Here is a 26306-nt window from a genome sequence, read left to right as displayed (position 1 = left end):
CCTTTACAGTTGACACCTGCATTCACCAGCATGGCTGCTGAGCCTGCACTGCCCAGGAACCCACACAGAAGAAAACAACACCAAAATAAGCAGATTTTTCCTCCACTGCCTTCAACAAATATTCCAAATCCTTTCACATAGAGCAAAAAGTCAAAAGCTATTTTTGCTCTCCTCCCTTGTGCATCATGAGAACAGAACTGGCTTGATGGTTTGGCCAAAGAGCCCCGGTCAGGCCCTGGAAGTCTGCTCCTTCCTGGCTTTGCTCTTCAGAAGAGGAGGCTGGGTCACTGCCAGTTCCAGGTCAGGATAATTTTAAACACATCCTCTCCAGCCTTAGCATTTGTCACACTCTTCCCAATACCCAGTCTAGGATATTGGCATGGCAGGGCTTTTGCCCAGCATACAGTGCAACAAAACTGTCCATAAGACAGTTCCACAAAAGATAAACAGCAAACTGCAGCTGACAGACAGCACCTTGACCCTTCGAACAAGTATTTTAAGTCCTGCCAAATGTTCACCTCTTAATAGCAGTGCCCATCCCAGAGCCTAATCCTGGTTTGCAGCCTAAGTGTGAAAGCAAGTACAGAAAAAAATCTCATTTGCTGTAATGATCAAGAACACTTGGATAAGTTTATATGGCAGCTCTGAAGATACATGGCATGATAACATCAAGGAGTTGACTTTCCCTCCAAGAAGAACTATTTCATTTTCTCCCTGCAATTAACAGCTGCAGCAACTGGAGACAAGACAACCAAAACTGCAGTGGATGAAGACTTCAACAAAGGATCTGAAGGGATTAAATACAGAATTAAACATGTAGCTACACTTTTCCCTCTCTTAGTATCCTTTGGCTAAATCCAATACAATTGGAGCTGTAGAGCTCATTGTCGTGAGAGATACAAACCTGACTGACCCCTGACTGACCACAAAGTGTTGGTGGTCCATAACAAGGAGGAATGGAAAAGCTCTCTGCCAATATTTAGCCTGCTGATGATGACTTTGGGATCCCACATCATGAGCATGTGGATAGACCAGAGCGCAGTGCCAGGTCTGCTGTTTCCCAGGTAAGGAACTGGCTCACATGGTGTGAAATGAGCTTGGCACAGGCACAGCCATCTCCAGGAATTCCCCTGGAATTAGTGCACCAGCACTAATTCAGAGGGAACAGGGGGTGTTTGGGAAATGCTGCAATACTACTGGAAATGTTTATCCACAGCTGATACTCCTGCAACAGCCAAGATGCACAAGGCCCTTTCAGACCTGCCTGCCAGTTCCAGGTTATGGGGAAAGGAATAGGATGCACCAAGGCTGCCTGTTGAAGTTATTTCTCTTACTGAGTAGGAGTAATTTCCTCGTCCATCTGTACTCCAAGGCAGCCCAGGATGCTGGAGCATTTCCCCAATAAGCTGGGCCATGTACAGCCTTTCCAAACCTTCCCTCTGTCATGACAGCACATGTGGCTCACCAAACCCCCGGAGCAGACCATGCTCAGTCATGAAGAAAGTGCCAGGAAGTTTTTAAGCAAAACTAAGGATGAGTCCAAAAAAAAATTCAGAGAGGTTTCACTGGTGTAGCAACAGTGGCCAGAAAACAGCACATATTCAATATCACCAAACCATCCCACCACAACAGAGCACACTAGACAGGCTTAGAATGCAAAAAGTAGTGAAACAAGCACTGAGATTGAATCCCACAGGAAAAAAACAGCCAAAGGACTCAGCCCCTTAAACTCTCCCACCAATGCAGAGGCTTGTTTTCTTTTTAACTTCAGCTTGGATTAATTAAAATTTACATATTTTCTCACTGGAAACAAAAGTTAGTAAATACGATGCTTAAAGCTGGTTCAAGAAATTAAAACAAGTCATTGCCACAATACGAAATCCAGGAGGCCAAAACTGCCACTGCCAAATATCCAAGTCAAGCCATAAAATTAACACGTGGGGTTTCCTCCCAGTGACCAGCCCTCTGCAAAGGCCATGACTCACCCCAGCCTGGTACACTCCATCCCAGAGCAGCAAAACTGATGGAGTATCAAGACGTTTGGGGACATCAATTCCATTTTGGAGTTACTGTACCATAGAGGCAACTTCCAGCTTTTCCATTCCCCATCCCAGTGTATCAGCATCATGTCACCTACTGCAGCAGCACTGGGTGAACACGGAGCAGCCACAGCACTGGGAGAACACAAATCCCTTTCTTTAGCATATACTGGTGCATGGGCAGTATCTTCAAGTAAGTACCCCTCTAAAACCATCTTCAAGATTAATTAATTGCATTTAAAGCAATGGGGCAGGGGAGAGAGGATAAGTGCTTTCCTGTTTATTCTTGTCAGGAGATGCTTATAAACTTGCACACTGAACAGCAAGAAGTTTGTTACTCCAGGATATAGTTATTGCCAAGCATAACAATTTGAAGGTACTTCCTATTAATGTGGTAATGACCATATCCTGGGCTGATACACTGGGAATACATAGTGTGCCTCTGGCATAATTACTATACTGGAAACAGGAAGCAGCTTTAGGGTTTAGCATAAACAGTAATTATATAATATTTTAAATGAAGTTACAGAAGGCTGGAGTAAACTTTTTCGGTAGCTTAACAAATGCAACAGTAGTTCTGGCCATTCCCACTCTGTAGCTGTCACCTTCCTTTCTTCTCAAGCCTCCAGAAGCCCTTCCACAGAATAAGGATTATGTTTTTATTTACCTTGTACTTTACAACCAAAGTGGGAGAGGGGTTTGGACTGGCTTCAGTGCAAAGCTGGACTCTCCACGTCAGCCTTGAGAGGTTTCGCAGCAGGGCAGAACTTCCTCCTCATCTGCATCCCAAACTGGTTTGGCTTCCCAGTTACATCTCAGTAATGCCTTCAGTTTGGGGCTGGGCCACAGGCATCAGGTGCTGCACAGTCAAATCCAATCCCGGACACAAAATTACACCCCCACTTCCAGCCACAAGAGACTTGGGAGCACAGGAAGGCAATGAGATGATGGTCCCCAGTTCTGAGTCGTGTTCCCACATCCCCACAATTTCAGTGGGGCAGGGGAGGAACTGCATTCTGATGGCTTGTTCCCACTATAAAAAGCCTACATGAGCCTTTAAAATCCTGCTTACTAATGACCAGATCTGCCCTCACCCACAGCCCTCAGTCCTTGGCACCAACACACAGTGCTTGTTAAGGACGCTTTGTTAAGGCCATCGCAGCCACAACACAAGGGACCTGAACAAAGAGGGGCATCCCAGGAGCTCTGCAGCGCAGCACCCAGAAGGAAAACTATCACAGGAAAGGGGAAACAGAGATAAGCCCTGTTTACTCTGCCTCTGCTTCCAACCTGCTGGCATGTGCCTTTAGGATGCAAAGCTGTCTGTCAGCACAGTTGTGAGTCATCTGCCCATTAGATGCAATTTACATCAACTGCAACAATAAAATTTCATGGGCTGAGCTCCACAGTGCATAATTTGGCATGAGGAATGAGTGGTTGGTTCTGCCAAGTTTCATTTAAAAAAAGAGAAGGTGCAAGATGCAACAATTACTATTTTCTGTTAATGGTAATGAATAATTCAAAATATTTATGCTGAATGCAACCAATTGCTGGAGTTGATGCTGTTGTGAGTAATATAGAAAATGCTTTCTCGACAATATTTCCACGTACAGCTAAATATGAAGCAATCTGTGACATTAAACACCAAACGAACACTATCCTCTCTCTACAGTCAAAGACTCCTCTCCCTTCAATGATATGCTGTTACCTGTGTCACCTCTTCCCTTTGCCTTATAAGCCAAGACATAAAAAGCTGGTGACATGCAAGAGCTTTACCATTTAGAGCTGCCAAATGTAAACTAGGCTTGGAGTGTGCAGGGCAGATCAGTATTTTTACACCCTCAAATGTCAGTGAGTTCAGTACAACACAGGAGAAGGCATTCAAGACAACTGGAAGTGCTGCCCACGTTAACACACCCCTGCTCTTGCTCAGGAAAGCTGTGTGCACTAATATTTTCATGCTACAGAGCTGAGCCTTGAGTCTCAAACTCCTGGGTGAGGTGCAATTACTGTCTGTTACAGCACCGTTTTTAACTGCAGAGCCAGACTCAGGAACATCTCCCGAAGCTTGAAGGTTTTCCAACGGCAGAGCCCACAGAGCAGCTTCCATACTCCTCTCCAGCCTCCCTGCTGAGCCAGGCATAAGCAGAGGGAGGAGAGGGCCAAGTCCACAGCTTGCTTCCTCCCTGCTCATCCACAGCCCTCTCAGCAGGCCCTCACAGCCACTGGCAGCCGGGGCCCGCGGCAGCAGCCAGGCTGCCATGAATTACGGCGGGGGGCCAGCCCAGAGCCCCATTGCTCAGGATCAGGGAAGCACAGCGACTGCTGCCTCCCTCCTCTGCGAGCTGCTCTGTCAGCTGCTGGGCTGTGGTGAGAGACCAGGGCCTCAGTGCAGGAGCTAAATGCCAGCAGCACAAGGCAACTCATGATTTACTCCAAGGCTCACATGGGAGAGGCATTTTTAGAGGCACAACTTCATGGGGGCTACATAGGTAGGAATATTTAAAAGCTTTTTAACTGTCATTTTAACTGCTGAAGAAAGTTAGATGAATAATCCAATGTTATCAGGAATTAAAAAGGTTCCTTCTGGGCTTTTAAGCAGTGTGAAGCAAGGCTTTGGCAGGTAGAAGTGACTGTTTGCAAAGCCACAATCTGTGACAGTCATGCACAAAGCCCAATGGAAAGGACTGTCAGCTTCCATCAAAATGAGATGTAAGAGTACATCAAGTACTTGTTTTCTCCCTGCCCTACCCTCAAGATCCAGGCAGATCACTCTGAGCATAGTGAAGAGACCTCCTGGGAAAGATAATGCCATCCTGTCTCCTAGAACAGGCAAACAGAAACCCAAACAAGGGCTACATGAGAAATTCATCTCCCATTGCACTTTACTGTGGCTAAATCATAAAACATCTATCAAGAGGCTTCATGATGCACTTATAGCTACTATCCCTCTTGATTCTTTGCCCTCCAATGCTGCAGAAGTGGACTGCTGCTTTAAGAAGAGGGTTTGGGGCCCAAGAAACCATGATTCAAATCGGATTTCTTGTAGGTTAAGTCGCTGTGTCAGCTCAGACAAGGGACAGCTCACTAAGGAAAGCTGCTGGAGATCTGCCTGAAATTCACTGTCATCTTCCTTGCCTGAATAGCTCCAGGGGCTGGGAAGATGCTGAGGTAGTACAGAGAGAATTGCAGACCTTGGGCTAACCCAGTGTGAGTCTCTGTTATGAAGTGTCACATCCCTCACTGTGTCCCTGTCTGTCACTGTTATCGCAGCTCCTGCAACTTCCCTTTATCGCAGCAAATTATGCCCAACTTACACTTTCCAGTCCTGTGCCAACTTGGCCTTTGATGGTTTTGTGCTCTCATTAATTCCTTCTCTTCCCAGGTGGTTACAGCCTAACGAAGGTTAAAGGGTGCTGCAGTTCAAAAATAGATCCTGTCTGCCATGGGCTCCATCCATCACCAAGCCTCCAGCCCAGCACCAGCACTACAGTAACCTCAACTGCACATAATGTGGAGAAGTTGCTCCACCTAAATACAAACCTTAAAAAAGTTTTCAGACAGATGTTTATCTGTTTCCTTCAGCCAGAAAATAAAGTGTCACAAACACTGGACTTAGCCCTACCTCCAAATATGGAGATGGTATAATCATAACCTTCCCAACCCAGTTCTTGCTCCTGCAAAAGAGGCTGTTGTTTCACACATTCACCCCCATGAATCAGCCATCAGCTCAGGACAAGGAGGACTGGCCAAGCAGCCAGGGCTTCTGAGCACCTTCAGTCCTTTGGCAGTCAATGCAAGAGAGATTCTACATTTCCAGCTTCATACACCACTGTTAAAGTCTCCCCTGGTCTGTCAGAACCTCAGAGTTTTTTCTCTTGTATAAGAAAAGTACCCTGCCCATTGCTTTAAAATCAAGTTTTCATACTATTGAGCAACAGCTAAAAATGTACCAGGATTTCTCCTACAAACTCATCTATTCAGCTCTTCCATTTCCTGATCCTACTTCCTAAGGACTGCAGTGGGGACAAGGCACAAAGATCCTTTAACAGCTGCTCATGAAAAGCCACAAACACAGCAAGCTGTGGAGTCACAAGGTCTGTTCCTACTCCTGGAGACCCAGATATTTTTGAGACGCCCTGCCTTAGCCATTGGTAACAAGGAAAACAGTCAAGTTATAACATGGTCTTATTTCAGTATTTCATGTCAGATTATTTAACATTCAAGGAGGTAAGTTTTCTTCACCTGACAATACCAGTGATGCACATCACCATGCTGCAGTATCTCCTGCATGTTCTAACATGTTCCCAGTGTGCTTAGAAATAGGAATTTCCCAAAAGTTACAAGTAGATCACCCCAGTTTGAGTACAAGATGCATCAGGCAGCAGAACAATAGGAGTGTCAGGGATTTACACATCTCCCTGCCACCATGGAAAGAAAAAAGGTACAGACGAACAACTTGGATCAAATAAGGCCCAAAAAATTTACCTAGGGTGGTTTAAAAAGGTCTTCATTTCCCAAAGGCTGAGAGCACCTCTCTTGTGGAGCAGCAGTCTGTGTATCTATACACACACACAATATCCAATACATTCCCCAAGGGCCATCCCTGCCTACAAAAGCCACCCCAGCTCCTGCTCAGCCATGTCTGCAACGGGACACAGGAGGAGAAATTCAAGACAACCACAGCCCTGTCATCTCGACTTCCTTCTCCAAAATCCAAGAAACAACAGCTTTAAGCATGACCAGCATAGGAAGAAGAAAAATCTCCATATTTCATCCAGTTATTTCTACAAAATGGAGCAGGTATTTATAAAATTTGCTGTCTGTACAAAGGAAACAGTCCTCTCTGCACTCCCAGACTCACTTGAGATGCTTTCGAGGCTGACACTAAGTAATAGATTTCTCTGTGACAGTTCCCTGTTTGTCATCCTAAATGTGTGTGGGTTTAGTCTTACTTTTTTAATATCAAACTTTTATTAAGAACTCTGCTAAGCAGGATATAATTTACTTTAGTAAACATGCAAAAATAACTTCTGATGCAGCCTTACAAAATTTTTAAGTGTGCTTAATATGTTACCACACAGATTTAGCAACTGACCCTTTCCTCCTGCTTTAGCATAAAACATGAATAAAAAGACTCCAGTGGTCTGAAAAAAATGCTTAAGGCATCTCCACAAATGCAGCTTTTAAGATCAATGAAGGCCAAAAAATCTGCTGCATTACAACAGGGGACAATACCCAGAGCCATCTTTGTGAAGTGATTTATTTACTTCATATACCACAGTGGAAAAGATGAACAAGGTGATTTAAACAGTCACTCTGGGGCTGGGGAGATCCTGCAAGAGCCTGTACGGGGTGATCCAGTCCCAGTAACCCACACCAGATAAATGCAGTGACAGGAGACAGATGTCACAAACAGTGCTGTGCACACCCGTGAATGGCACTTGGTCGCTTTGGAGTGGAAAGCCAAGAGAATCTGTTACATTTTGTTCACCTGATACATTTAATGCTGCACACATCACATGGTTATTAGCCCTGGAAACACATCAAATACCCCTGACAATTCAGTAACTGTTAGAAACATTAGCTGAGTGTGCAACTTAGTCATGGATCACTGACCAAAACCTCTCACTACTGTTGATCCTTCTGGAGATCACCCCAAACTCTACATCCTGCTTTTCAGGGTACTTTTCCTGCTTCTCATCTCCATGGAGCAAAGCAGAGGGAAGAACTTAAAAACTTCCCTTCCTTTTAATGTGATGCAGAGGAGTTCTACCAAAATATGTGTTTTCCTTTGGACTAAACTGAAGTTATTCTGAGTACGTGCAGGACATCCAGTGACAAAGATCAGAGGTAGCACCTGAGTCTGACGAAAACAGCACAGGGACAAACACCTGATTGCAGCAGCCACACCTTCAGGGAGCACCTCTGAGCCCACCTGGGCCCTCACAACACAGGGCTGGGGCACTGGCCTTGCCTGGAGCTGCTGCAGGGCCTCCAGCACCCCGTGATTTCAGGAGCAACAATATTTAAAAGCAGAGGTTTAAATCCCAGGTTTTTAGACTTCAGAGCAGAGACTGCTCTTTATCCTCTTTGAGGAAAACTGTCTCCACAGGAGTTATTGTTTCTGGCTGCCTGAAGATTTGGGATTTACATCTGGTTCATATTTTCTTGCTGCAGCCACAGTGGGGTTTTTTGTTGGGTTTATTTCTTTTTTTTTTTTTTAAACAATGAATTTCTGGATGATGTAGTGGAAGAAACAACCACCCAGGGAACGTGTTGGTTTGCCAAACCACCACAACACACCCGTCTGACTGTACAGAGAGTGGGATTTGATGGTTCTGTGCCCTGGACACCACACAGAAAGGTGTTTGTTTCAGGGAACAAATCACCCAGTAAAATCCAGAGCAGCATCTTGTCCTCTTTTCCACTGAGACACACAATAGTAACATTCCTATTGTTCTGGCTACTGAATTGTTTACAAATTAAAGCTCTAAAATTTGTATTAACTACCACCTCTACAGGCTATTTCTACCCATGCCATACTACAATAGAAGAGACCAAAGTATACCCCTCTGAAAAAAATTCCACTTCCCACAGCTGGGCAATAGCCAACTTTCAAATTAGTGGTGTCCTGACTTAAAAATCAAACTGGCAATTAGAGGTGGGAAGGCTCCACCCATTATCCATTCCCCCCCTACCAAACTCCACTTCCAAAATGCACTCCCCAAAGCAAGATTACAGCTTTGGGGAGAGAAGAGCATGAAGTTCTCCCACAGTATTGCTACAGAAACAAAAAAGTACAGTATTCCAATCATCCAAATAGTCAGAGGCATACTGGAATCCAGTTTAACCACAAGATCTGCCAGCACAGCTATCAATGCATTAATCAGGTACATGAAAATTAAGCTCAAATCCTCTAGGACAGCCAAGTAGAGGAATATATCCATCAGCTCCTTCATCTTAAATCCAAAACTCATTCCTGGAGCAGCACTCCTGCAAAATCCCACACACAAGTCTTGGTGATGTGCTCATATACAGACACCCTTTTTTTCCAAGTGATTTACCCCCAGTATCGGTAAAGAGACAATTAAACTATGTTGAAACCACCCCAAGCTCCAAAAAATAAGTGAATATAGCTGGTGTAGGAGCACAGCAAGAATATTGTTTCCAGGGTCTCCTTCAAAGCAACGTTCAAACAGCTGCCCCAGCACTCTGATTATCAGAAAACCCCAAAACATTCTCTATGGCAGCACAGGCTGCTCTAACTCAGCAGATCCAACGTGCTGCTGCACCTCTCACCCTGTAAGAAGCAGAGCAGTGAACAAACTAATATCTGGATTGCTGCCATGCCAATATTTCGAGTGCATGCAACCCTAAACCACTTCCCAGGAGTTTCTGTTTTTATAAAAAAAGCAGGCAAGTATCACATTTATTGTGCTGCAATAGGAGAATCTGGTTATATTTGAGCAGCATATCATTTCACCTGGACTAACTAAAATATTCAGTTACACAACAGCTAATCATGAACAGAAGATAAGCTCTGAGATAAAAATAGGGAGAAAGACAGAGAGACCTTGTAACAGTTAATCAGCATGATTCATTTGTCAGCCTTCCATACAGAGCACCACCTGAAAGAGCCTTGAACTTCCCTCCAATAAATCTTTCTAAGCAATAAAACCTCTTGGGTTGGTTTTACCTTAGTTTTATTTCTAATCCATCCATCAAACTCCTGCTAATCCCCAAATACACAGAGGAATCAGAGTCCAAATGGGGAAGCAGCACAACATACCCAGCGTGTCACCCAGACAAGATTAGCCCAGCAGGGACCCCTCACAGCACGTCAGTCTTGCTCAACTTCCATAACAAAATGTGCCTGAGCAGATTCCTGCAGGACAGCTTCATCCAAAGGCTTCCGAGCCTGGCCCTCCGTCCTCAGCACACTGGCAGGTGCCCAGGTACTTAACTCACTGAACATGAGCCGGATCACTGGGATTTCTAATCCTCACTGGGATCACCATGCTACGCAGGAAACCACAACAGGGACAGCAGCAGCAGCTGGCACGGGAGAGAGGGCCAGGGATGGGCACATGGCAGTGAAGGCGGGAGCTGCCAGCTCTGAGATACAGAGGCCGTGGTGATCTTTGGAGGGAGATGGAGACCACTGGTAATTATTATTTTGGGGATAGCGTGTTTCATAAAATAAAACTGATTTTGCTTTTTTCTTTGTATTTTCTGTGAGGCCTTAGACACTTCCCAACAGCCCTTGGAAGATGAAAGCAAAAAACCATCACTTTGGGCAATGTGGGAAACTTCAACATTTGTTGCTGAACAATGGTGCCTATTCAAGTCTCGGACTCTCTCTTGTTGTTAATTAGGAAAGTAAACACAAAAAAATTATAATTTAAGCCTTCACTAGATATTTGGCTTTCTAATCTCCTCTAGAGAGTACTGTCAAACCCCTCTCCTGTCCAAAGCAGGGATTTACACTTCCACGCCAACCCAGTTCCCCAAACCTTAATTGGAAGTGGCATTAAGTTCAAGGCAGGTTTATGCAGAGTAAGTTTCGGCAGCAGAATTTCATTAAACCAGATTTTCATGTGTTAACTTCATTTACCAGTTCAAGATGATGAATAATTTAAAAGTATTGAGCAGCTCCACTGTCAGACATATGTTCTCTGATCTCAGCAGTGATTTACGGCCCCAGTTCAGGTCAGCAGAGCCCACAAAATTACATTTGAGTCCTGATATTCATCCTTTGGGCTTTGCCACCCGCCTGGCTGTCCATCTTTGGATATGCTAATTACAGTCACTCACTCATGCTAGGTCTCTAATTTTATCCAGTTGTTTTCTCCTAGGTGTCATATGAACAGAGCTGGGATATTCAGTGCCCCCAGATGAACACTTTGCTCTGCTGGATGGCTGCTGGCTGTGTGTTGGTCGATCCAGGCCTGGCCAAAGCCCCTCAGTTTTGATCCTTCACAGCTGAAGGATCCTCTGGCCTCAAGTTCACCCCAAGTACAGCTGCCCCACTGCAGACTCCACACTCACAGTTCAGCCATCACCTGACGTGGTTTCCTTTAGAGCCAGATACTTTAAGCTGACCCAGGGGACCAAAGTTTAGTTATTTTAAACACTTCCTCTCAGAGCATCTCTGGCACGGCTGTCAGATTTCCACCTGTCTTTCCCATCAGGCACGACCGATATTATGACCCCTGGCATTAAGCAAAATGGGAAAACCATACAGCTATTCCTATGGATGAGGAAAGGTCCCATCTGGCTACATCTTTGAACTGTTTTCCTCAGCAGCACACGCACATCTGGATAAAATGGAACACAGCATGATGAACTCCATTAAGGAAACACGTTTCATCCCTCAAAGGCAGGTCAGTCTGCTTTCTGCCAAGAGTTAGAATCCATCCTTTGCATCACAGGCAGGAAACCACACAGCTCTCCTTGTGTATCCCACTTCTCCAAACTCCCCAGACCACAGTGCCCAACACACTGAGGTAACCCAAATGCTTTTCTCTGATAAAATACTACACAATTGTTGGAGCAGCCCCAAAACACAGGGATGCAACACATGCAAAGGCACAACCACAGCCTTAAGCGGCAGCAATGACACAGCTTGGATTTCTTTGCTGAAGTTCCCTAAATATGGGCAAAACGCTTCAACGAGCAAGATGGGAATGGCCACAGCAGGTCTGGTCCAGTTTGCTTCCATGTGATTCAATGTGAATCACATTTTCTTCGGACCAAGCAGTGGGAATTTTGTGACAGTGGTATTTTTGCTGAGAGCAGTAAAAAACCCTACACCACACACATGAATAGATTCTCTCTAATCTTTACCACATTTACTGGTTTTGCTTTTGCACTCCAGCCAGCCACATGGAGAACCACCACTCCTTCAACACTGAAAATGTTATGCAGTATCTTCAGAAAAACTGAAATTTAACAGGTTACAGCTGCTTTAACATAGATATTTCAGTTTCACTAGACCAGAAGGTGAATTAAATCAGTCAAGCAAACCGACTGCAAGTCACAGATGAACATGGTTCTATCAATTACTTATGGCAAAGTGAAAAGTTAAGAAGTACTTGGCAAGCAAGTCGGTTTATTACTTTACTCTAAAATCCCAGAGCTGCCTGAAGTATTACCTGTAAAAAACAAAGTTAAGCAATCAGATATGAAATCAAAACTGTATTCAATGAAGACAACGATTCTTGTTAAAGGATTTTAATGGAGACTGAAAACTGAAATTTGACACTTCTTTCAGGGAAAAAACTCCATCTGAAATAGTTCCAACTGCTTTTTTTCTTTTCAACCCAAAATAACCTACAAACGCCTGTCATTCTGATCAAAAATGTGAAATAAATACTTCTTGGATTTTCTAACTAAAATAAAATTTTGGCAAAAAGTAACTTCTTGTGCAGCTATAAGAGGACAGAAACTTAGTCCAGCACAGCAGCAGCAACACTTGTAATGGCATTGTACCAGAAGACAGCCAAGCTCACAAAATTCCCAAGAAAGAAGAGGCTGTTCCAGGAGCAGTCTGTGGCTGGGACAGTGAATATTACCCAGAGCAGTATATTCTATTTTCAGCACATATTTAGGGTAGCAAATCTCAGTCTTTTTACTGCAGAACAGACTGACTTAGCATCTTCTCTTACTGAAATACACCACACATTGATGCATCTTCCAAACAAGAGCAGCACAGAAACCCACACGTCTCAGTGATCCATCAAATCACAGGCCATTACTTAACTGGGTTTTGCCTCCAGAAGAAGTTTTTCCACGAATTTTGTTTTCATTTTCTTTTTTTAATGAAATTACTCGAATTCAAATTTCATTATGTTGATCTTGAAGTTAACCTTAAAAAAATACCAGGGCTTGAAGAGCTCCTTATTAACTTGTTCATCACTGCTTATGCAGAGCTCTTGGTGATTCATAGCTCAGCAAGAAACAAAACAAGTTGAAGTCTTCCAGCTCCAACAACTACACTTTGCAACTGGATGTTGACATTTGAGAAGAGATTATCTGCATCAGAACTTTCAATATTCCAAAGTTTACCCAAATTTGGCCTAGTCATAGTATATAGATGTAGTATATAAGCCACAGATGGTTGAATTCTGCACTTTGGTTAAGCTCCCACCTTTACTTTCCTCTCTTCGTGCCCTCACAGTGAGTTGTGGGATGAGACTGTGTGTGCTCAGCTACTGTGGCAAGAACATTTTATGACAAAGGTGAGAAAAATACCTGTGGATTTGCCCGTTTTTATGCAGGTAGTCCAGCCCCTCCAGCACCTCCTTCAGGATTGTGGCTATACAGGCTTCATCCAGTACACCAGTCTTGTGTTCTCCCTTGGCCACGATGTGCTTGATGATATCCAGAACAGAGCCTAGAGAAGAGAGTTAAACATCTTATTTGAGCTAAAAGAACTGATTCACACCTAAGTGTAGTTTGTAATCATTTAATATCCAAGGCCAAGGAATTCACTGATGATGGTCAGGATCAAAGTCAGTAGTCTGAAGCCTTTGCTGCAGGAAAGCAGTGGCACTGATGCACACCTGGATGCAGATCCTCACAGGGGGCTGTAAAACCCCTGTGATCACAAGCAACTGAGAGGTTATTTAACAAGCCAAAATGTGACATGTACATACACAGGACTCCTGGAAGGTTTTAAAGTATATCCTGACATTACATTGCAGCTGGTTTAGTGCTGAGTACTGGAGAAGCTGGAGCAGGGAAATGGAAAAAGCAGGGGGCTGCCAGGACTCACAGGCAAAAGCAACAGGCTCGATAAAATTAAACTCTCAGCTCCTACAAACCTTAAGCAGAGAAATAGCAGGAAAAATCTAATTTTTTAAAGGGCTGACACCACCCTAACAGGAAAAAAGTGGAAATCAGTAAACAGAGAACAAATGAGGCTGAATTTTGACAATAAGTCATTTCTTCACTGTGTACAAAACTGGAATAGCTTAAAACCTTCCCTAGAAGCATCATGTTTAGTCTCTCTCCCAAGCATGGTGTGAATGACATCATCTTCCATGACAAACCATACTTCACAGAGCAAACCACCTCTCTGAATTGCACCCAGGAATAAACAGAACCAATGACTCCTCGTTACATGCCTCTTGTGCAAGGCCCTGTTTTCATGACACACTGGGTATTGTACTCCTTGTATTTGCATCTGGACTAAAGACAGTTTTCTCAGAACTTTTTATTGCTCCAGTATGGGATATCTAAGCCTGTTTTCCAAAGCCTGTGCTATTCAGCCCCTTCAGACTTGGATTTCCATGGTTTAATGACTGAATAGAGACTAGTAGATTTTTACAGCTCTGGGCACAAAGCAATGTCAGTGGTACTGGGAAGCTCTAAGGGACAGAGGCACAACTGCTTACAGGGAAAGAACATCCCAGTACTAACTCAGCTAGTTCAGAAGAGCTGAGTTCAGCTTCAGAAAAGTTTAGAAGAGTTCATTCCCCCTAACTCACAATCAAAAAACATAAGAGAATTTTGTTCATATCTCAAGAACAGAAACTTACTTGCATGAGTTTGGTCAACAGCAAAATTGCAAGTTCCACCCTGTAAATTCTTGAAGAAAGTGGAAAAATACAATGGAGGTTTTTGGTTTGATTTTCTTTTCATCCTTCAGGCTCAAGTAGACAAAAAACCCTTCCCCCTTCAACAATTATTTTATTAACTATCCTATTTGAATTTCTGGCCAAAACAATCGTATGGATCATTTTCACTTAGAAATGCATTTTCCTTTTTTGATTCTCCCACAAAAGCAAAAATGCTGCAAGGTTTGAATACAAACACCATGTGGAAAGGCTCATTTTGCACAATTCAAACTGCACAGGAAACAATTACAGGGGTGCAGAGTGTCCCTTTAGTTTGTGTAAAGCAGCATGTGCTGAGCTCATCCAACAGCCTGTTGCAGCCAGGAGAGTCCCTGTTCCCACCTTCCACCTCCTCTGGCCCAGCAGCACCATCCTCATGTTGTACACCACTAAATCCACTGAAAAACAAACTGAGGGAGAAATTGGTTGGTATTTAGCACAACCTGTGAACAGACAAGTATTTGGAGTCAACAAAGAGGAAAAGGAGGGCAGGACAGAGGCAGAAACATTTGTGAATGGGGGAGTAAATCCCTTTTGTCAGCAGCAAGGGGTTAGACCAGCTCCCTGGCTGCCCTGAATGCATCTCCAGCTTGCCCTTCCCAAAAAATCCTTGCTTGGTTCAGGATATTTGCAGAGGATGCAATCTTAATGCTGCAGACACTAACAAAAATAGGAAAAAAAAACAAAGGAAAATGAAACAAAAATACAAAAATGAAGTTATATAACATCCCCCCAACATTTAATGCAAGAATACTCTTCAGCCTTCCTTTATCCCATCCCAGCAAGGAAACACACTCATGTTTAGTGAGTCTGGACATGGGTCTCAGCCAAAGGTTTCACACAGACGTAACTCAGGTTGTTTTGACATACACTGGACTTCCTGCATAGGAACATTATCTCTACTGAAGGAAACTGCAAAACCCCAGACAGCAGAGCATGTTCCCCTTCACTGAAATCTCATCTTCATGTTCTCAGAAAAGGGTCTTCTGTTGTGTGTCACAAGGACTCGCCTGGGCTTCGGCCTGTCACGTTTTCACATTTAAACAGCTCATGCTTAAAAACCTCTAACGTTTCTTATTTTGGACAAGAATTTTTGGGACTCCAAGAAAAGAAACCACCAAAATCCCCTCTACGTTCACTGTTCAGGTTTTTCCTCTCAAATGGGCCTTTATTTGGAGAACAAACTGTCACTTGTTTTGGAAGTCCACTGAAAATATGTGGCTCTTCACGTACTCGTTTTGTCCTCTTTCCACCCACAACTCTGTTAGCAGACTTTGTTCACAAGCATTTTCCTTCTCCTGCAAAGGGCTCAGGGAACATGAGGAGGCAGATCATATGGTGCTCAAATTCATTTGGTCAAAAAAATCCTCTATTTAGCCAAGCCAGAGGTTGTATTTAACCCAGAAAAGGGGGTGGGGGGCAGACAGACAAGAGGGCAAGCACAGAGCCAGCCCTGGTTGTGAAAGGGCTGATTCACACCCAGGCTATATCTGCTCCCAGTCCCGCCTGCCACTTGTAAAGCACAATTTATTTAAAAACCACTTTCACATTGAGATGTTCATAGAAGTGGGGGAATTTGCCAAAGGAGAACAGCAAAAAGGAATCAGCAAAATTCTTAGTGCAGGAAACAGCAGGAAAAGCAACTCAAGAGCCACCTTTCTGCTGGAGAAAGTGTTATTGGGATCACCCCATTTTCTCTGCTCAAGGTTTGGCACCACCAGACCACGATGTTGGGATTTTTCCACCTCATAAATCAGTATATTTGGGAGTTGGTCCTGACTCCCAACTCAACTGAAACTTCATAAAGCACAGCATCATGAAATTTGAAGAAGGAAGCCAAGCTTAATTTCCAAGCACTGCTTTGTGCCATGTTCAAAATCTTCCAGCATTCCGGCTCAGGGAGCCTGGCATGGAGCAATGGAATATCCAGATCTCCAAACAGAGCCAAGCAAGAAGCTACTTTGAAAACAGAAGTCATGGGAATTTCGCTGTTAAGAAAAACACTTTCTGCTAGATGGGGATTGGATTTTAGAACCAGGCTGATAAACACAGTGCGAAGTTGTTCCCAGGGGTCCCAGTCAAGCAGGAGACACACTCTCCAGGGTAGGAGCTCTGCTGCCTTAGGATGCAGCCAAATTCTCACACCAACTCCACCAAGAGATCAGTGGACCAGAGGCCCATCCTCAGCTTAAGGGGAAAACCAGAGTGTTTTGTACAGAGTGGCCTGTTCCCAGTTCAGCAAATCAATAACTACTAAAATTTAGTGGAAACTAATTCAGCTGAACTGGAACCACGATCTAAACCACACAAGAACGTGAGTTTCACGAAATGACCACACAGGTTGAAAACACTGGCGTGACTGCAGGCACTGCCAGATCCCGAGCCAGCTTCCAAATTGGTTTAGGAATAACGGGGGAAATGCAGCTGGATCTCTGAATAAATGTAGTTTCACGATGGTTTGTGCTCTATGTGCAAACTGTACAATCTCACTGTGTTAAGACAGAAGTCTCCCACAATCTAATGGGTACTAAGGCACCCAGCTCTGTATTGAACAACAGTTACAAGATTTTCAAGGGGAAAACAAATTCACTGCAATACCTCTAAAAGAGGAAAGAAAAAAAAATTTTTGATTCCTCCCTAAAACAAAACTTGTATTTTAGATAACACCACGAAGCACTCTGGTGTGTATCACATGTGGCATTAGGTTTGATTACAACAATTCCCTCATGATTTTCTTCATTCAAAATGCACAAGTAGCAAGTAAAGACTCACAGTGCAGGAGGGTCAGCCTTAAATGAGAGAGAACAAAAGAAATTAAGTTTGGCTGAAGCTGACTGGAAAGCTCTTCCAAGCCCAGAAGGGAAGCGTATCAGGAAAAGACAAAACAAGACACAGAGAAAAGGGCTAGAACTGGAGTCTAACCATAAATATAAATAATGTTGTCATTAACAAGGATGTTTAAAGAAATCTGGTGGTGAGCAGCTGATCTCAAAGTCTGACAGAAGGCAAAAGAAAGGAGACAACATGTAGAGACTGATGAGGAAAAAATGCAGCCACAAACAAATTACTGCCCATCAAATATCCACATGAGCAGGAAGCCTACGAGATGTTGTGCGACCTGATAAAGCATTTAGCACGATTTGTCATTCATCACTGAAGTGTCTCAGTACACTGACACCAATGGCCATGCAATACATGTGCTCGGTAAGGCACAATCTCTCAGTGCAGACTGTACAGCAATTGAAAGGTAAGTGGTGAAACTCAAAAGTTTCCCAGTGTGCTCAGAAATAGCTCCCAATGGCAGCAGCAGCCCCTGGGAACCACCTGTACACAGACTCACCCTCACCTGACAGAGCCCAGCCTGTAACTACTGCGGGTCAAACACAAACACGCAGTGAGTGACTTTTTCTGGAGTCCTTCTTGCTCATACCAGCTCTGCAGACAGACAGACAGACAGACTGATGTCTGTCCAGTTGCACAACCAGAACAGATATCCCACTGTTCCCTCCAGTCTTCCCGAGGAGTAAAGAGCAAGAAGCCCCACAGTTCTCTCTTCTCAATTAGGCAAGACTAGAGAATGTCTGATTAGGCCTGACTTGACCCACCACAACCGGCTCCAACTTTGCAGAAGCAAGTAGTTGATTTCCACCCACGACCCATTATCTGAACAATGAAGACAAGTAACCTATGAGGAGATTAATAGCCTGAATTTGTAAGAGACAGATACTCAGTTTTTGCATATTGACCTCACTCAGACAGACCATTTGCAATGGTCCTGGATCCCAACAAATCACTGTCTACCTGACGGGAAGTTCTAGCCAGGTGGGGGTTGGTCTCTTCTCCGAGGCACTCAGCAATAGGACAAGGGGAAATTCAAGTGGGAGATCAGAAAAAAAATTCTTTCCAGAGAGAGTAATCAAGCATTGGAATGGGCTGCCCAGAGAAGTGGTGGATTCACCATCCCTGGAGGTTTTTAAAGTGAGATTGGACGTGGCACTGAGTGCCATGATTTGGTAAAGGGACTGGAGTTGGACCAAGGGTTGGACTTGATGATCTCGGAGATCTTTTCCAACCCAATCCATTCTATGATTCTGTGAAATGCAGTCCTGTCTTGCACCCCCCACACACCCCCAGGGTGTTGTCTCTTTCAACACCCTGTAGGATGTGCTGCTTCAAAGATTCCGGGTTTTCTACGGCAGCAGAATGAGATGACAGAGCCCCACAATTCACCACCACCTCCCTGTTGTGCCCATGCACTGGCTTACAAAACCGTACTGCAAACAGGATCACGGCAGGAACTGGTAATCCAGTTTTCCAGGCAGGGTGGAGACCAAACAGCCAGGAACATCTTGAGCCAGCTTTGCTGCTGGAGAAAACTTCTGTGTAATCACCCCCTCGGGGTGAGAAGTCCTAATTGTTCCACTGATTCACTTTTGACAGCAAACCACCACAAACATCAGCGCTTCCTGTTCCAAATCCAGAGCACCTTTCCTTCACCTCACCTACACCAGCAAGCCTGTGGAATGGCATTTGGGAAGGCTGTTCCTGACATTCTTCCTCAGGAGAGGAATGAAGTATCCACATGTCAGTCCTCAGTGACACTGCTCAACGTTTCAGCACATGGGGATGAAAACCTGAGCAGAAAGGAAAGGTGGTTTGGAACAAGATTACAGATAAATGCAGGAGTATTCCAGCTGGAACTTTACATGTTCCCAGAGGCAAAAGAAATGTACAGCAGAGCTGGTTGCTGTGGGAACCATATCTTGCATGTTATACTGTAACTTAAGTGACAGAACAAAGATACAGGATAAGTTAAATGCACAGAAAACTCCTCCTTTAACTTTGGCAAGCAGACAGGAAAATTAATTTAATTTCTAATCTAAAAAAAAAAAAGGCAGGTAACAGTTCCTGCATTGATTTGCCATTTAGAGGCCTGGCACAAGCAGGCTGGAAAACGTGCTGGGCATCACTACACAACTTTGTGAGAACCAAAATCTGCCCCAAACTTGACGAACAGATGCTGAACAGGCTGCACCTTTGAGAACTGGGAGCTGGCAGATTCGTCGCTGCTTCTTTTAAGACACCTCAGCATTAGTCAGTGGTTTTGGTGAGCCTGACTGTGCCCAGAGCCAAGAATTAAATCTGCACCTTGTCAGTCTCTGGCAAAGAGACGAAGAAAATGCAAAAGGAAGAGCTGCTGAGAAATACAGACACAGCAAGAGAACACCAAAGGAAAGGAAAGAACAAGTTATACAAAACAAAGGAAAAGACATGTAAGTAGATTACTGGGGTTTCTAGTTTTAAAGTTCCTTCTTAATCCTGGTTAAATGTCCTGAGAGGAGAAGTTAAGGAAACTTCCATTTCTTGTCTCCTTTCCCTCTGGAGCACTTGCATTGATGCATAAGTAGTATGACAAGATCAAGGCAGAAACAAGATAAAGGGAGCTAAACAGGCTACTGCAGTTGAGATCAAAACATTTATAGGAGAAAATTTGAAGAAAAACTATTTATTTTTCCATGCTATTCCTGTTACAGCTGGGAATGGTGATGTATCTACACACTCTGCATTCTGCAGTCCCATAAAAACCCTACAATCTCCTGCTTCTGATTTATCATATCCTTAATTGTTTGAAATTAAGTTGTGTTTCTACAAATAAAATTAAAAACCCTCAGGATGGATTAAAAATAGCATAGCTCTCTCCTAAGAAAATAATTCAGCATAAACACTAGAATTTCTAAGAATGTGTGGCTTATGCTTTGACCACAACTCTGCTGGACGTAGGAGAGGCCAGATCAGAGATTAACACACCAGAAATGGAACAAGATGTCCTTTGTCCCTGGCAGAGAACTAAGACTTGCCTACCTCCTTTTTGGTCTGGCTTGCTGAACTTCAGATCAAAGGTTGGAGTAAGAAGTTGATTAGATAATCTTAAAAAGTTTTGGAAAATAGAAGGTTTAACTATTTCAACACAGTAATCTCCTTAGCAGATTTAATTAGAAGCTTTCGAGAAGGCAGAATATCCAAGAGCCCTATCTGGAAATGTTTCAATATTTAAAGGATTTGCATACAGTTTAAAATATTTTGAAGGTTTCACTGGCTGTAGGCGAGGACAATAAAACTTGTAGTGTGATGTAGCAAGTCACCAGAGCCAGCTGCTTCACAAAAGCAACTGTTTGACAGAGTTATCTGCAGCCTGGGGTCACCTGTGAAATGAGAGCTCCTGTGAAAAGCAGCAAGAATTTGGAAGAGCAAGCAGGTCACACTCAGTAAAAGCACCAGAACAAAAGGACAGCTGCTGCTCTTCCTGCTGGAAAGCCATAGGAGTTTGAGAGCAGGCCTGGGCTTCAGCTGGCTTTAAAAAGGCATGAGTAAAATTCATGACAGAGGCATGCCAGGGCGGCAAAGAGCAGGTCAGCAGTTGTCCAGAAATAGCCATTGGAGTTTAGTTTGGACTAACACTGGACCCAAAGGCCAGGTTGTCGAGTCAACATTGCTAAGCTTAGATCCCTACAAAACTTTCAGCATTAGAGAAAAGGGTCTGAAATTTTTACTGAAGGAAACAGAAGCAGCAGATACGTCACAAACCTCAACAGAAAGAGGGTGGCAGAGTAACTGGACACACCAGCACCTCTTGTCAGGATGAGCTGGATCTCCTCACAGCCACGTTTCTGCCATCAGCAACTCCACACCTGCCTCAGTGTCAAACCTGCCAGCTCAAACTGCTCCCAGCAGTGACCCCAACCAGCCTGACTGGGCTCTGAGGAACATCAGCAGGTCTGTGGTGCTCCCCAACACGTCACCTCCTCACTGCTGGTGACTCTTGAGAACAGCATCTCCCACCAACACTGGTGGAGAAAAACAGTTCCGTTCCAGTGACACTGTCAGTCAGGAAGGGAAGTTCTAGGCAGGTGGGGATTGGTCTCTTCTCCCAGGCACTCAGTAACAGGACAAGGGGGCACAGGCTCAAGCTCTGTCAGGGGAAATTTAAGTTGCAGATCAGAAAAAAATTCTTTCCAGAGAGAGTAATCAGGCATTGGAATGGCCTGCCCAGAGAGGGGGTGGATTCCCCATCCCTGGAGGTTTTTAAAGTGAGATTGGCCGTGGCACTGAGTGCCATGATCTGGTAAAGGGACTGGAGTTGGACCAAGGGTTGGACTTGATGATCTCGGAGGTCTTTTCCAACCCAATCCATTCTATGATTCTATGAAATTAAGGTAACTTTGAGGCACTGTCTGGCTGCTCAGAGGTGCCAGGCACTGTTAGACAATAGCACTTCATGGATTTAGAGTGTTTTCTCTTAGAGACATCTCTGAAACACTTGCATGTATGGCTAGATTAGGATTTCAACAAAAAGGCTGCAAAGAGAAAATAAATTAAAGTGCACTTACAACAACAAAAAAGGCTTGCATTACAGTCTGGGCTGTCTTGTGGGCCGTTTATCAAAGTAATAAGGTCAGAGTAAGCAGGCTGAAATTAAAACTAGTTTCAGCCTGAAAACACATGGCAGCACACACTGACAGAAAAGAAGCAATTAGATTCTGAACTTTTACCCATTATAAATTCTCAGGCACAAATGCCACAATCAGGATACAGAATGGACATCAAAACATATTTCACGTGTGCTTACTGGGATGTACAAATGTCAGTCCACATTTCCTGAATAGTTAGATGGAATGAAGGAGTTAGGCTGTACCCTGTTTGGAGTTTTTGCTTTGTTTGGGGGTTTTGTTTGCTTTGGTTTAGTTTGTTTGGTGGTGGTGATGGGTTTTTTTGCTTTCTGATTTATAACCCAGCCCAAAGGTTTTTCCTGTTGAGAAATCCAGATTATTTTTCCCACCAGATGACAGATGACAGTAAAACAAGCCATTTTATTACTGATAAGAACTAAGCTCAAAGGAATGAGAAGCAGTTTTAAAAGTGTCTCTTGTTACATAAATCACTCAGCCTAAAGCCAAGAGAAAACAATCTCATTAAAAGTGAATGAAAAACCTCTTTGGTCAGAAAGCTCCAAACACAAGTTTCTTTCCCCATTCTTAAGATGGTGCTGTAGAATTTGCCTATGAGATCTTATATGAGATTTCTGAAGCACAGACTTAAAAAAAGTATGAAGTGAAAACAGCTGAAAAATAACTCTCAAGGTACCTTGTTGCTTAGAAACTGAGAGGTCATTCTCAAACTCTTTCCATTTACTTTAGCAATTCCTCCAGCCCTCAAATGACTGATTTTAAGTGAGAAAATTTAATAGACTCACAGAAACCTTGGGGAGGGGGAAGTATTACACTGTTACCAGCCTGTCTTTTATTCCCTGACCCTGGTCTCCAACATGCACCAAGGGAGCAGCAGTGAGATTTCCTAGCACTGCTTTACTGGAAGTGCCCCTCTGAATGCCAGAGCTGAACAAGGGTCAATCATCAACCTGTATAACATAAAAGCCTATTCAAAGGGAATATTAAATGAGAAGCAGGTCTTCATTCACACCTCCAAGAGGCTGGCTCTGAAGCAGTGATTATTTTTCCAGAAATTTCCCAGCATAGTCTTTACATCTGTGGTGCCTTGATGGTGAAATGATGGTCTGTAGAGAGCCTGAATTTTTCCCAGCATACACCAAAGAACCCACCTCCACACAAAATTGCAAACAAACATTTGGAGGTTCAAGGATGAGCCTCTTCGTGACTTGATTCTGACAGAATATTGTTGTGAAATGACTGCATTTTCTTCAGAGGGGTTGTGTACTCTGCTGGAAAAAAGGCCAAGCCCGTTGCAGCCTCTCCAGCACCCCCAAAATGCCATTTCCTCATGTTGTGGAAACTTTCCCATAGATACACTTTTTATACACACACCAAAACTTGCTGTAAAAGCCGGCAGGGGATTCTTTTCCAGGCTCCAACAGCCATCATGTCTTTACTGACCTGTTAATGTCTCTCCAAGAAAAGAGAGGGTATTGCTTAATGACACATGAGACATTACAAACCCTTTCAGACAGACTTAAATTGGTATGAAATTTGATTTCCCCCAAGAGAACTGCTAAAATCCTCTAAAGAACATCTTCAAAGACACATGTTTTATGGTCACTGTTGAGCTCTTGGGGAAAAAGCCAACAGGTTTAGCCAGATTTTTCCACATCATCTTCTGGCATTTTACAGTCTTCAGAATTAAGCCAAGGATAGAGAAGCCAAGAAGTTTTTGTTTGAAAGCAAGAAAACAGGGATACAGGGATTTTTTTCTGTTTTCAATTCCTTTTCACTAAGGTGCCAGGAAAATGAAGTCTTCCTAAACACAGGCCTAAGATTTAGCAACAGTTCTCTGTGTTATTATCCAGAACTTGATCCCATTTCTTGTCTCAACTGTAACTTAAACAGGGATCCTGGAAAATATTATGACATCAAATAAAACATCACTGATAACTTTTCAAACTCTCTCTTAAAAAAAAGCTGTTTCTCCAGTGTCTGAGAAAATAAATCCAGAAAGAGGAAAATAAGTTAAATATTGCTATTCATATATTTAAAATATTTATCTGTTTTATGAATATTTACCCACCCCCCTGAGCTGAAAGACAGGAATGGAGAAGGGGAATGAAGCCCCCATAATCCAAGGGGAAATCCAAGGTTAGCAACCTGCTATACCACTCAGACACACACAAGACTATGTTTGGATGGGATTTACCCAAGAGTACTGAGGGAGCCCCTTTCCATCACTGACCAGCCCTCCTGGCTCACCAAGGAGGTCTCAGCTGACTGGAGGGCAGCAAATATGACACCCACCTCTAAGAAGGGCTGAAGGATCCAGGAAACTACAAGCCTGTCAGTCTGACGTCAGTGTCATGGAAGATCATGGAGTAGATCATCCTGAGTGCCACATGACACACACAGGATAGATAACCAGGTGATCAGACTCAAGTACTGTGTGCAGTTCTGGGCCCCTCACAAGAAAAAGACATTGAGGTGCTGGAGTGGGTCCAGAGAAGGGCAATGGAGCTGGAAAAAGTCTGGACCACAAGTCTGCTGAGGAGTAGCACAGGGAGCTGGGGGTGTTTAGCATGGAGAAAAGGAAGTTCAGGGAGACCTTATCACTCTCTACAACTATCTTAAAGGAGGCTACAGCCAGGTTGGGGTCAGTCTTTTCTTCCAGGTAACAAGTGATGACACAAGAGGAAATGGCCCCAAGTTGCACAGCAGAGGTTTAGATTGGATATTAGGGAAAATTTATTCATGGAGAGGGTTGCTAAGTATTGGAACAGGCTGTCCAGGGAGGCGGTGGAGTCTCCAACCCCAAAGGTATTTTAAAGACATGTAGATGTGGCACTGAAGGATACACTTTAGTGATGGTCTTGGCAGTGTTGGATTGACAGTTGGACTTGATGATCTTAAAGGTATTTTACAAACTAAACTCTATGAGTCTATGAAATGTCTTAATTCACAAGTGGGAAGCTTACAAGGTAAAAAAGGGAAGGGGTTACTACAGGAAGACAGGTATTTATGTTGCCTTTTAGGGTAAAGAAATTGGACCACTCACCTCCACTCAGTAACTTCATCACCAGCCAAAGCTCATCCTTCACCACGAACGATGTGTAGTAAGATACAATGTTGGGGTGATGGCACTGACTCATGGCTTGAATTTCTTTCTGTAGGGAAAAATAAAGCATTAGCAGTTGGACCCAGTGATTATTACTCCTCAGGCACAGAAATTATCTTCTTCTTCCTCAAGACACAAAGAAGGTGTAAAGGAAAAGGATACCTCGAAGCTCAACACAGAAAATGCAGAAATACTCTAAACACTCACACTGCATCACACAAGAGTCTCAGGGTATTTTAGGGTGCTCTTCCTTTCTGTCCAGAAGGAAGAAAAAATTGACCAAAAAAACCCCTTTTAGCAAGGACAACAAAGTGGTGGCAACCAACACACCTGCATGCAGCTACACCATAATATTCCCAAGAATTCACACATCTCTGAAGTTCAGGTTGACTTCTCCTTTCATTAAGGCATTGCACAATAGATGCTTAATCTGTTGAAGACTATCATTTGGATGAGAAAGGGAAATATCTCCCTGTGGGAAAAAAAGGTCTCATATTCCTAATGTTTCTTCCCAGCAGGAAAGCAGATGGCTTAGCTCAATCAGGTTGAAGGCACAAAGGACAGCTGCATCCTTTGTCACACTGGAAGAAGAGGGAAATCACTTTGAGATTAGAAAGTCATTATATACTACAGATGGAGGACAATATGAAATATGTTCAGATATTAAATTGTCCTGAGTTTTGATCATGCTTAGTCTTATATTTGGTTATGGGTTAAGGGTTGAGGTTTTCCAGGTTTTGGGCAGGAAGACCAGCACAGAATGCATTGACTGATTCCATTATGCAAGCACAAATCACCAGTTTGGACCAAAAGCCTCACAGTTTCTTGGCTGTTCATAAACAAAAGCCACCCATTAAGCCAAGCCTGGTGCCCTGCACTGCACCCAGCTGAGCCTTTGTGCTTTAGCCAAGTTGGTACTTCCAGCCAAGATCCCCAAACAGTCAAAGCTGTTCCCTCCAGCATCACCCACACCAGACCCTCACACCCTGAACTTCTGCTCTCAGCTAAGACATTCCTTCAGTGAACACGTGGACATCACTCACTTTTCAGAGGTTTAATCACTGCTCACTGT

The 26306-nt window shown here is 43.7% G+C and overlaps 1 protein-coding gene across 1 annotated transcript in view; it reads right to left on the bottom strand.

Moving 5' to 3' along the window:
* OXSR1 (oxidative stress responsive kinase 1) overlaps positions 1–26306 on the bottom strand; it is a 93986-nt gene that overhangs the window by 36411 nt on the left and 31269 nt on the right. The window contains exons 3-4 of the mRNA XM_071560089.1: positions 25175–25283; positions 13296–13437 (exon numbers count right to left, since the gene is read on the bottom strand). Coding sequence (XP_071416190.1) covers positions 13296–13437; positions 25175–25283 — 251 coding nt within the window. The remainder of the gene's footprint in view (positions 1–13295; positions 13438–25174; positions 25284–26306) is intronic.

Source organism: Pithys albifrons, chromosome 7 (genome assembly GCF_047495875.1).
Source record: "Pithys albifrons albifrons isolate INPA30051 chromosome 7, PitAlb_v1, whole genome shotgun sequence".
Lineage (NCBI taxonomy): Eukaryota > Metazoa > Chordata > Aves > Passeriformes > Thamnophilidae > Pithys > Pithys albifrons.
This window is presented reverse-complemented; position numbering and strand designations above follow the sequence as displayed.